The sequence below is a fragment of the Haliotis asinina genome, chromosome 4 (genome assembly GCF_037392515.1).
Source record: "Haliotis asinina isolate JCU_RB_2024 chromosome 4, JCU_Hal_asi_v2, whole genome shotgun sequence".
Taxonomy (NCBI): Eukaryota; Metazoa; Mollusca; class Gastropoda; order Lepetellida; family Haliotidae; genus Haliotis; species Haliotis asinina.
In genome coordinates this window covers 12,039,767-12,052,452 of record NC_090283.1, presented here as the reverse complement: position 1 = coordinate 12,052,452, position 12,686 = coordinate 12,039,767, and the positions used below count along the sequence as shown (strand labels likewise).

Below are 12,686 nucleotides of genomic sequence, written 5' to 3'. Positions count from 1 at the left end.
TCAGGGGCAGACAGTTCTTTTAAACCAAACGTAATATTCGTGTACAAAACGTAATATTCCTGGAGGGTTGGGGTAGCCTGGTGGTTATAGCGTTCGCTCGTCAGGTTGAAGGCCCGGTTTCGATTCCCCACATGCGTACTATGTGTGAAGCCCATGTCTGGTGTCTTCCGCCGTGATATTGCTGGAATATTGCTAAAAGCGGCGTAAAACCAAACACACTCACTATTTTCCCAATCATATTATTGCAGCACTGTTGAGATCTCAGTGTCAATTATCAAACAGTTAGCACAACAGGTATGTATACAAATAGTGCGGACACAAGATAATACAAGATGTAACTATATATAAACAAGAATCTAGCAGGTCTTGCCAACAGAATCCCGATCCCGCCAGCCCGCTTACGACAACCATGGGCTGGTGGAGACAGATCTACCCCGGATCTTCACGTACGGTAGAGGGTCGTTTATTTTTCAACTACTTTTTCAATCAGTTTCTTTTTCCGACCTGTAATTTCAATATCTGAACCACTTACAAGTGTCATATTCACCAGGAACCTGTTTCCAGTGGTATAAATCACGATACCAAACACTGACCACAAATCCTCGTGGAAACCAATATCTTTGACAACCGCAAATGATGCATTTTGACGGAGATTGAGAAAAACTGCGCTTTTCCTCTTTCTGTCGACAAGAACACCAATTTCAAATCTGATCCACGTGTGTACGTCTTTGATATTCTTGATGAGATCAGTGTCATGTTTCACGTATACGTCCCGCCCCGTCGTCGTCATGACGCAGACCCTTTCATGGTCCTTGCAGTAGGAGAGGCTCAGCCTCACAGCCTCCTGTTGGTTAAGGGTCTTGTGAGCCTCTTTGGTTCGTTGGCTCAAGGTTATTTCAAAGATGGTGTGTCCTGGCTTAAGAACATCAAGGAGCTTGACAGCGGCTTGTACCTCCCAGTACTGTGGACTGTCAGTATAGGGAATGTCCGAGGTAGCACACATCTTCTTGGGCTTGTCGAGGGACATTTTGTGTCTGAGTAACGATTTATGCTCTCCTTTCCTGTTCCTGTGTTCTTGTTCATTCAGGTCGAGTAATGGACCTGTAAATGAAGAAATCGTCCAGTCTATGTGTTGAAAGAGGAATTTAGATGGCACTTTTCAAACACTCACAAGATTTAAGAAATCACAAGGAAATAATTATTGAAATATGTGAAAACACATGAAATAATTATTCAAACTGACTGTAAAGTCTGTTGTGTGAAGAAACAAAAGACGCTGAGTTCCTTTTTACTTACAATTTCTATGGGCGAAAAAAACCTTTTTTTTGTTTTGCTGTTCCTTATATTGTCTGTTGTTGTTGTTGGGTCCATTTGTTTAACGCCCGACTCAGCAGTATTCCAGCTATATGGAGGTGATCTTTAGATAATAGTGTCCGGACCAGACAATCCAGTGACCAGCACATGAGCATCCATCGGCATTCCGATGTAATTTATTCAAACCTACAAATACTGGTTTGATGCTAGCAGTGGCTGTGATGCCAGTGAGTACTCACAGAGAACTGGTCTGGATGAGCCACTAAGATATATCTCCCTCACACCTCCATCGTTGTCCGAAGCATCTTTAAAACAAGGTGTATAGGAACACTCTATGTGTAACATTGTGAATGAGTATGGATGTCAAGCTACTAATTGTTATGTGTTTCATCAATATGACATAAATACATATTCCATGCTCCTCGGCGTCAAGAACGAACGCTCTATCCAGTGGGTTACCCCAATGTCCCGTGGATGAAGAGGCTAATCGGATCCCCAAATAACCAAAATATACAGCAACTTGCAACTGTACTTGTTCATACTTGCATTTACTTGTGTAAATGTTAAAAGACAAGTTTGAAAATATTAAGATATTTTACCATTTGGAAAATTTTATTTTATTTTTTTTCAAAAAAGAATGTGTATATTCTAACCTACAAACGCCTAAAGAAATCTGCCTCTGAAGAAAGTCTGGGTTGGGCATTATAAGTTATCACATCGTGTCGAGGGAAATACGGGGTTTTGTCAGTCCCGAGTAAGGTTGTGCCGGAGGCTTGGGGAATACAACCTTACTCTTGACTGATAAAACCCCGTATTTACCGAGACACGATGTGATAACGCATTTATCTAGCTGAATGTTTTCACTAAATCAAAACAAAACAACACGCATCGAATCGACTTGCTGCCATGTTGACACCAGCTGATCGTTTGACCTCAATGCACCGCACGTTACTAAAGGCTTGTCGATGCACGCTTTTCTCACTTCTCGCGTCGTCACCGAGGCGTAGAGGGAGGATATGACTTTCGCAGCGGGAGTATACGACTTTTATACTCCCGCTGGCGGATCGTGATGAATATACATGGTATTTTATCAGAGTCACGTGGACCAATCAAAACTAGACATTCTTACATGAGGCTGGATAACATTTTGCAATTTTAAACACTGGGAAAGAACTGAAAGTCAGTCTTGATTTTTCAAGACTTTTGCTCGTATTCTGTCAACATGTTTAAGGATGATATCACTTACCGCTGCTGCTGCTGCTGGCAGATCTGAACGCAGCTGTATCACGTGACAGCTGAAAAAGGCAGAACATAACAGAATACAACATAATCCTTAATCCTCTAAATGTAAAAAATCTCCACTCTTCAATGTGCTCCGACTCATTAAGAAATATGATATGTGTAACCTGCTGGACGACTACATAGATTATTCATACCATCAAAACTAGCTACGAATCGCTTCATCACCGGGCGGATAAAGCAAGTGGAGACTGAGTCATTACAGAGGCAAATATCTGTCAGACAGGATTTGAGTAGATATTCCTTGATCGGACATGGTGCACTGAGTATATGGAAACTAGCTATACATGCTCCCGATAGAATTAGAAACTTAACAATTGCAAAACTCGGTGTCAGCAAAATCAAATCTGGTGAATGTAAGTGTGGAAGAATAGCAAACGACATTGTCAACACATCCTTATGTTCTGCCGTAACACAATGCATGAAAGAAATGAACTGTTTGACAGCCTGTGTGATGTAATTGATGTGAATACGTTTGTTGACTGGTGGTCTAATGATGACGATGTCATTATGTCTTTCATGCTTGGAGGTGTACCTGAGTGTTTCTCGGATGTTCCATTTGAAACTTGGAGAGACTGTATGTTCCTTACAGCACGGTATGTTAAGACATGATATCATCTTTTGCAACCTCGTATAGATATCATGTGCACACCTCATGCTGCTATATAAATCGTATATGTGTCCATATTTAATATTATTCAATAAACTGTAATCTTCAATCGTGGAGGAAATAAAGACAACCTATCTAACAGAATACAACATAATCCTTAAGGTTTGGAGACAAATCTAAATGCTTACTCTTGATGATAACACTATGTCACCCACTGTACGTTGAAGTCGTGGTTCACTATCACTCAGTTACAGCCATTTTGATGTTGTTTTTACTGATATTCTTATTCACTTCTCATCCGCAGTATTCAGTTCACATCACACGATCACTGACCCTTGACGTCATGTTTGTTTACACTGTGAAAGTAATCCCGAAAATTTGCACATGACCTCTCTAATTTGCATCGATATCCGTATATGACGGATATCGAATATATCCATTGGCTTTATCCTGACGAGAACACTATCCCTTGAATGATAAATGTACATATCAGCTGATGTCATCGTAAAACCCTAGAAGTCAAAGGGACATTAATGTCCTTCCCATTCAATGAAACTTTGAAGTCCAATAAAAATCAAAATTTATCAGACCCGTTAAATTCCATGTTAAAACTGATCTTCAGTAACCCATTCTTGTCGCAGCAGGTGACTAACGGGACTGGTTGGTCAGGCTCGCTGACTTGGTTGACACATGTCATCGTATCCCAGTTGCGTAGATCGATGCTCATGATGTTGATCACTGAACTGACTGGTTCAGACTCGATTATTCACAGACCACTGCCATATAAGCTGGAATACTACTGAGTCTGAAGAAATTTCAAGGCCTTACCAAACTTGAAATGAAACATTGTTCGTTTAGATTGACCTTCATTTTAACAGATACGTTCTTGGCGCCGCTCACCTGGCCAAAGTGCCTCACTCCAAGTCTCCCCTCAGTTTTACCGGTCCTTTTCACTTGCGGTTCCCGTCTGACCATTCGTGTTTCTATTTTAGATACTCTTGTTGATGTGCCTTTGACCTCTCCTCCTAGATCCTGATGCGTTTGGAACAATATTGCTAACATCATTTGATAAAATCTCATTGTCTCATTCCTCGGTTGTTGCTTTTTTTTAAAACGTATGCATTGAAATACATACAGATACATAGAACTTCAACGCCAGAAAATAACAAGTATCAGCTATCTGCAGAAATAGATTCCAAGAGACAAAATGACGTTCATAAACTGAGGATTCTTGATGAAACCTGGGACACGTGTAAGTTTTAACTGAAAGATATATGAATTGACATAAAAAATAATACTGATTGTTTGATTTTATTAAATGCAGATTTAAAAAATATGACATGAGGAGACCTTTTGTTTTCCTATCGAGATTAAACTAAATGAATAAAATAAAACCATTAGCTTATCATACTGAGTCATCTTTTTTACCATATTTCACCTTTGGGGAGTTCGTTAGATGCATGATGCATGCACACGCGGTTTTAGTGTGAATATCATACAATAACGTTTTCGTTCACATGCTCCTGGAAAGCACTCTTCTGTATCTGCAAATACGGAAGCTAAGATATGTTCACGGAACGCGACTTGCCCAAAATCAACGTGAGTGTTGGCACGCTGTTGATGCCACGCTCATGGAAACACGTTTGTAAAGTGTAAATAATGTTTACGGAGAGCTAAGGCTTGCTAAAAAAACAACGCTGTTGGTACACTCTTGATACCATTCTATCCTAGCATGGTATAGACAGCATCTGGGATTCACTGGACAAAACTGGGATACTATTTCAGTATACTACTTAAGAATGAACTTCATCCTCCTCTGGTGGTTGCTCAAGGAATCTACAGACGTCCAGGAGAACGTTATAGGAACTCTAGCATTACTCGCCGTTGCCGATTTCCAGGTGGGGGTGTTCTGGTCTTAGGGTGTCATCAGAACGTATGAGAGAACACAGTGGCTTATCTTACCTTTATCAAATATATTTTAATTTCATTGCTCAATGATGCTTTAACAAGTTCCCGTGTCAACCCTGCCAGGAGGTTAACGGTACAAAGAGGCGTACATCAGACCGTATTACCATTAAGAGAAGCATACAACTTTTAATACTGAGGCGTACACTACCGGGTCGAGGTAGTTCAAAATCAGGTTCTCCTCTCTGTGATAATCAAGAGCCTAGATTTTCGAAGCTCTCTTGGTGCTAAGATACTCGTAAGTGGATGTTAATACATGTATATGGCACTTACGACTATCATAGCGCTAAGATACCTTCCGAAATCTAGGCCAAGGGCCGGAACACTGCAGCAAGAACTGCAATGATCACCCACATGTTGCACGAACGGTATCATATCAATTTAAAAGGCAAATATTGTTGGTGAAAACTACTTTTCTATTGTATTGCCAACCATAATGTTTGCCTTTCACTTGAATACCAACTTCTAAATGTCTCAAGAACCGAATTGTAACAATTTTTTGGACACTGCATATGCCATTGCTTAGTTGGTCGGCTATGTGTCTAAACATCTCCCCTTTGAACAGTTCGGGGATGGGATATGATTGGAGGATGGCTACGACAGGATTAGTACAACAGGTTTTTCGATAACAAAACATTTCGACTTGTGTCAGTATACTGTACATATTTTGACCATCACATCTACGGTTCAAATCTTTATGACATACCGGACGGGTATTGCTAATTTCTTGTTTATTGGTTGCACGATGTCCCCGGGTACCCTTCATCTGTGGTGTTACAGCATCCCCCATCTTAGATCGGGCCTCCTCCAGTCTGCCCACCCGTATCTCCAGGTCGGATATCTTCCCTAGCGTTCCTTTCACCCTCCTCTCTATATCCTGAGACATAGGGTCGAAAGCATGTACAGCCGTCAAAACAGGAATCTGTCAGAACTGGCGTCTGTCAAATCCGGTTGTCATCACCGGCGTAAAATCTCAGTCCCACCCGAGTCTTGTACATTTATCATTAGCTCTCTAATCTGGCACTGTGTCTAAACTGCATTTGTTTCCCCTCAGATGATTTCCAGTCCAACGTCACTGGACAAGCTGTGAGACACTACCACTAGGATAAATGTGTGACTTCCAAACTACACGGTCTAGCATCTTGCAAAATGCCAATTCTATATTTTCATACAGAGAACATGAATGGTATCAAGTTCTATTCAGTTCTATCCTGATTATAAAATATTTTAAAGATTTCCCATGAAATTCATAAACTTTAGACCCCTGGGCCCACTTGCACAAAGCAATCTTAACGCTACAACTATCTTAAGCCTATGTTGGAGAACGGGAGTTACAATCATTGTAGTGCTAAGACTGCTTTGTACAAGTGGGCCCTGGTGTAAACCTGGAAATATTGCTTGTTCAATGTACATCACAGTATATAGCATCAAAGTGTCATTTCGACCATCATGTACTAGTCATGTTTCCTTATATACTACATAATTCATGTCATTTGCTACCTATTCTGTCAGTGTGAGTGTGTGACTGAAAGCAGTGCGCTTGTCTAAAGTCTTGAAAAAAACAAACACAAGCCTTCTGCTTCAACCTCTGTTTTTTTCAGTGGTGTTTCTGCTTTCCTGGGCTGGAGCCCCGGTCTGTAACAGGTGTGTCTGAAATAAATATATATTTTTAAAAAAAGATCGCCTGTTCTATATTCTTACCAAATATGGAAACACTGTTTTCCCTCCAGGACGCTGTCGGGGTTGTGCTTGTGCACGCTTCTCGTGTTGCGCCGACCTGTTCTGTTCCAGCTCGCTCACACGTCTCTCCAGCTCCGTCACTATGTCCTTTATAACAAAGTACATCTCAGCTCCGTCACTATGTCCTTTATAACAAAGTACATCTCAGCTCCGTCACTATGTCCTTTATAACAAAGTACATCTCAGCTCCGTCACTATGTCCTTTATAACAAAGTACATCTACGTTGTCATGCTGTTTATAATACATGTTATATCAGGAATAACACTTTCTCTGTAAAGTACAGATTCTAGTCCTTTTATGTGAAAGCTATTAGCTGCCTGACTCTGAGGGAGTGGGCTGAAATTCCAGACGGAACTCAACCCAACAAAACGTATAGAATTCTATACTTTACTACTAAGACAGTGAAATCCAACATGTCTTACATCTGACTACTTTCAGAATGATGTTGTATATTAAAAATCTTCATAATTTGAAAAATAATGTTATTTTTAATGTATAATATTTGAACACATGCCTTTGTTTGGAATCTTCACCATTTAAAAAATACTTTCTGTTTGAAGACTTAGTACATTTTGAAGTACTTCTGTACATCTCACCATAAGATAGGTATCATGCATATGTATATGATCTATCAAGACTTTGGTAAAACATCTACAAATCCGACGATTGCATCTCACGGAAGTAACCTCACTCTGCTTTTCTTGGAACCCCTTGGTGTTAGTTGTGGGTGTTTCTGAAGATCCTCCACAACTGAAATGTAAATACAAAACGCTCCATACGAAATCTAGATGTTAAGGTATAGTTAGTGAAACATCGTCAGATTCCCACCTTGTGAACATCATATGTTAGTGAAACACTGTCAACAAGATGATACATATATGATTCAGTTTGAAGACTTTCGCTTTTCCATTTATGCACATCTTATCTGTGAAAACGTTTATTATAAAAACGACCGAGTCAGTATTCTGTGATTGAGGGGAGTATCCATGATAACATGCGGAATGGTATCACAGATGGTCAGCGCCAGAAACAGACTTTAGTCACGAATTGTACAATCATACATACACGCACGCACGCACGCACGCACGCAAACACGCACACACGCACGCACATATGTCCAAGTTCATCTCATATCAAAGACATAATCATTTTTATGGAAATCTAAACGTCCATTTTTGTTGACCTCACCTCACCTCACCTCACCTCACCTCACCTCACCTCACCTCATGGCATACGACGTGCAAATCAATTTCATAATTATGCGAGACTTCCACTAATTGTCATGTTCCGTTAATAGTTATTAACTGCACATGTGACTCCTATGAATACAAGTTGTTAGATGACCTGTTCATAATCAAACGGTCTTACTTCTTCGCAGACTTCTGACTTCCTGTTCCAGCCAATCACTCCGTGATGACCACAGACCCTGTCCCTCCTGGTGTCAGCCACATGTCAATATAAACACACTTCAGTGTATGAGTACTATCAGACAATTGCGCCAAGTGTTAAATCCTTCAATACAATAATCTTTGGTGGTGTTATTACCTATGCTCACAGCATGATTGTCCTTTGTTTTAAACCTCACTGAAATAACATTGCTACAAAAACGCTTGCTTTGAATAATCACCAAATGATACATGTCTTCTATTCAAAGCACTCTTTATCCCCAACCTTGTCTCAAATCACTATACTTTTTATGGTCGCTTGTTTTTGTGATTTTCTTGCAATAATCCCTTACGGTTGTTTTTGAGAACCCCCCCTCCCTCCTTCAACTACTACTACTGCTGCTGCTACTGCTACTAAGTACCCCACGACTACAACTACAATTACTACTACAGCTGCTACTACTACAACTTCTTTGGGGGTGAAGGTCGACTAAATACGAATAAACACAATCGCCATGTCCCATCGATTACACTTTCACTACTGTAAAGTATATTTTGTGTAGCGTTCAGAAAATGTTCATGAAACTAATTTCATCATCGAGTAGTATCTACGTAAGAAATTGACTTAGTGAGTGTCCTACACCACATGCATATATATATACTGATGAAAAAAATAAGGGATCACTTCAAAAGGCAAGTGTTCCCTTATTTTTTCCAGTTTTATTTTTCGCAAGCTCTGTGATACAAAGCCTGTGAATAAACCTGGAAAAAAACAGAGGAAAACTTGCCCTTTCAAGTGAGCTTTATTTTGTTTCCCTCAGTATATATGATTTTGGATTAAACATATTTATTCATTAAGGAAAGGATTGGGCACAAGCTGCCCAACTTAGAAAAGCTCTCTCCCGATAATTGCACAATTCATCTTGTTGACCAATCCAGTTCATGAAAATTCTTTCGTTGCTTTTTCATGAAATAAATATGTTTAAACCACAATTCCCCTTACAACAATGTAGATACACTTGACACACATAGTCCGGGATATGTACAGCAGATGTGAGGAAGTGTTTTGTTGAGTGAGTGAGTGAGTGAGTTTTAGTTTAACGTCGCACTTAGCAATATTAAAGCTATATGGCGGCGGTCTGTAAATAATCGAGTCTGGACCAGACAATCCAGTGATCAACAACATGAGCATCGATCTGCGTAATTGGGAACCGATGACATGTGTCAACCAAGTCAGCGAGTCTGACCACCCGATCCCGCTAGTCGCCTCTTACGACAAGCTGAGTCGCCTGTTATGGCAAGCATGGGTTGCTGAAGGCCTATTCTACCCCGGGACCTTCACGGGTTGTTTTGTTGAGAGATATAGACATATAAACATCTGAAAACATTCTGATTTTCAGTAATTAAGAGACCTGCATTGCTATGTAAAATCAGATTAATATCAGTTTCAATATCAGTGTTCTATTGCTAACAATATTTTTTAAAGATTTTAACAGATTACGTCTCTGAATAGTATACAAACAATTCAGGGAAGTAATGCAAAACATTCTCACATCTGTGGCCTCATTGACATGATTCGTCATTTTTCACATTTATTCTAAATAAATCATAATTAAATGTATTCCTCATATATCTTAATCTAGTGTGCAGAGCATGTAACTTCCTTATTCCATATGAACAATATGTAGGTGCGCGTTTTCCTTTCCCTTGGATAGAAGATTCAAACAGTGCAGCGGAGTTGCAATTTCTTATAGTTAAATGGATTATATTATTCCATATTTTATCTGTTGATGGAATAAAAGATGATGTTGAGAACTGCAGTCTTGCACACGGTTGGCTGAAATTATCGGAGTTTCTGTAGTCATAGCTTGTCTGGTTGCCTACTACAGGAGGGAGTAATATACGTCAGTATATATACGTGTAGATATAAGAATTAGTCTCCGAAATAACACAACACAGATTTTCTATATACGTGTATATATACAGTATATAGACATACTCACATGTTGCTGTGCTGTGTGGCTTGGTTCGCTGGTTGCCCCATGACTTTCTCCATCTGAAGTTCCTTAAAGCATCAACACTCGTGTTATAAAACACACCGTCAATAAACCTTTGTCTCGAACCGATTTAAACGTTTGGTCACTTACTCTTAATTTATCGCCATTTTGTTGTGTCGAACCTCGGACAGCTCGAAATGAAAACGCAAGTCCTATCACCTTCGACACAAAGATGTTTGAACGTTCTTCCGTGAAACATAATAAAATCTAAGCGATGTTCAAATAATTCTGTCAGAATATTTAAACATCTCGTTTATCTTTCCTACAGCATGTCCAGAACTGCTTCCATTAACACGTAAGACGTGTGCTTACATTTATAACAATCCCAGACCTCCACAGACATCAAACATATACTAATTCAGGTGAACATACTTCCCTGGGAGATTCAAGGGTAAAATAAATCCCAAGCAATTTACGCTGGTCACGTTAAATTTGGTTGATAGTATGTCATCTACCCAGGCGGCATGGCTCACTCGTAATATCAATCACATGTTTGTTTGATCTTAGCAGAAATATGGTCATCTGGCTGTCATATAGTTAGTGTTGAGATTACAATGGAAGAGAACACTGATGGAAGTAACCACTTCATGTTGATAAGTCAGATAGTCTACTTCGTTAAATCTAAAATAATTTGGCCATCTCTATATAGCGCCTTGAGCATGCACTAGTGCGTGGATATGAGCGCTATATCATATATCATATATCTATGCATATAATAATCATCATCCTACCACTTGCTCCATTCTCTTGATCCATGTCTACAATACAAACAATAAAACAGTCTCAGGTGTCATGTGCGACGTTGCAGTTCCGGCAGGTGTCTGTATTCATACGCCACACTCGAGGTAACGCCACTCCTAATGAACAAACAAAAACGTAGTGCAACAGCTACAATACATAATGTGTTGCCTAATCTCTGTTCTCGGGAACAAACATTCTTTAATTCTACCCTAACGAACTAACTGTCACGTGTACAACTTCCAGCTCTTAGACAGCGGTATGTAAGTAATAGGGTCTGGACAAGATAATCCCGTGGTCAACATCATGAACGTCGACCTACGCAATTGGGATACGATGACATGTAGACGGTCCTTCAGCTTCGACAAAACGTTTGAGTGCATCTGATGGCAGTGTGATTGACACTATTGATGCGTGTCCGAAATATGCTCATTTGGTTGAAATGCGACCTGTAAATGTTGTGCAGCCTTTAAGGGCAATGTGTATCATTCCCTGTGCCATTGCCTGTAACGTCTTGTGACGCATAATCACGGAACGCATTTCTATCTCATTCAAGTGTTACAAGCTAACTGGCAATATACACGTAGTGGATACCACTGACTCATTACGTGACGAACACCATTTTGACTCAAGGTGTATTCAGGTGTGACTCTGAGTTTACTATTATGAAAGCATCACATTTCAACTGATCTGCCCATGAGGTTCTATTAAGTGCAGCTTAGTGTCTAGTAGTGTGGAGAGTTCAGGTTGATTATATGTATTTAGAAGAGATACGTAGATCACAATGACAACATTGTCTTGCATGAACTGTTCAGTTGATAAACCCATGCCTCTGTCGGTGAGACATGACATGGCGTATGGATGGTGAATTCCGTACAGACAAGACGAAGGTTAGGTCACATTTAGTTTCCTCATTTAGTCAATTTCTCGTTTATAATTAATCAGTGAATGAATATTGTTTTACGCCGCTTTCAGGAAGATTCCGGCAATATCCGTGGATGCCAGAAATAGGCTTCACACATTGTACCCCCCATGCGGAGGATTTAAAACGGGTCGTGGGCGTGACGAATAAACGCTTTAACTACCTGCCTAGTCCACCGCTCCCTTATAATTTTCTAATAGTTGGTCAAGATTCCGTCATTTACAGACCTCCACCAGTTAGCAGGAATACTGTTTGGTGTGACGTTAACTGACTAACAATCAAACTATTGAACGAAGAGAGCACATAATCTTCCTTACACATCCGGGTCAGTAACAACGTGCCACAAAGTGGCACAACAAAACAACAAACAAACATAATGGAATACGACTTTAGGTATATACTGTATGGTATAGCACTTACCTCTTCTGATCTTCTGAGGTCGCAGTTACCTCCAAATGAACAAATATTTGTAAGTCTGATCTGTGCAAATCGGAGAAAGGTTGTAACAATGTCAGTTGACAACCTTTGACAGCTCACTAATCAACCTCAGTGTAAGATTTAGACGATCAGATTACAGTCTGGACTGACTAGCCCCACGGACGTATTATTGGCCAATCTCCCCTGGACAGTCGCCAAAACGGACAAATCCAACATA

At 40.0% G+C, this 12,686-nt stretch overlaps 1 protein-coding gene across 2 annotated transcripts; it reads right to left on the bottom strand.

Annotated features, from left to right (window-relative positions):
* Positions 1-285: 285 nt before the first annotated feature.
* LOC137282570 (uncharacterized) lies at positions 286-12,680 on the bottom strand. 2 transcript variants are annotated; one of them, XM_067814342.1, is made up of 9 exons: positions 12,452-12,680; positions 11,103-11,228; positions 10,318-10,379; positions 8,298-8,364; positions 7,621-7,679; positions 6,890-7,015; positions 2,561-2,609; positions 1,554-1,619; positions 286-1,101 (listed from the first exon to the last, which is right to left on the bottom strand). In XM_067814342.1, the coding sequence occupies exons 2-9, from the start codon at positions 11,125-11,127 to the stop codon at positions 464-466; spliced, it is 1,092 nt and encodes a 363-aa protein (XP_067670443.1). In that variant the 5' UTR covers positions 11,128-11,228; positions 12,452-12,680; the 3' UTR covers positions 286-463. The 2 variants fall into 2 exon arrangements, with proteins under 2 accessions (XP_067670443.1, XP_067670444.1); XM_067814343.1 differs by lacking the exon at positions 1,554-1,619 and having other exon boundaries at positions 12,452-12,651.
* Between the last annotated feature and the right edge of the window lie 6 nt (positions 12,681-12,686).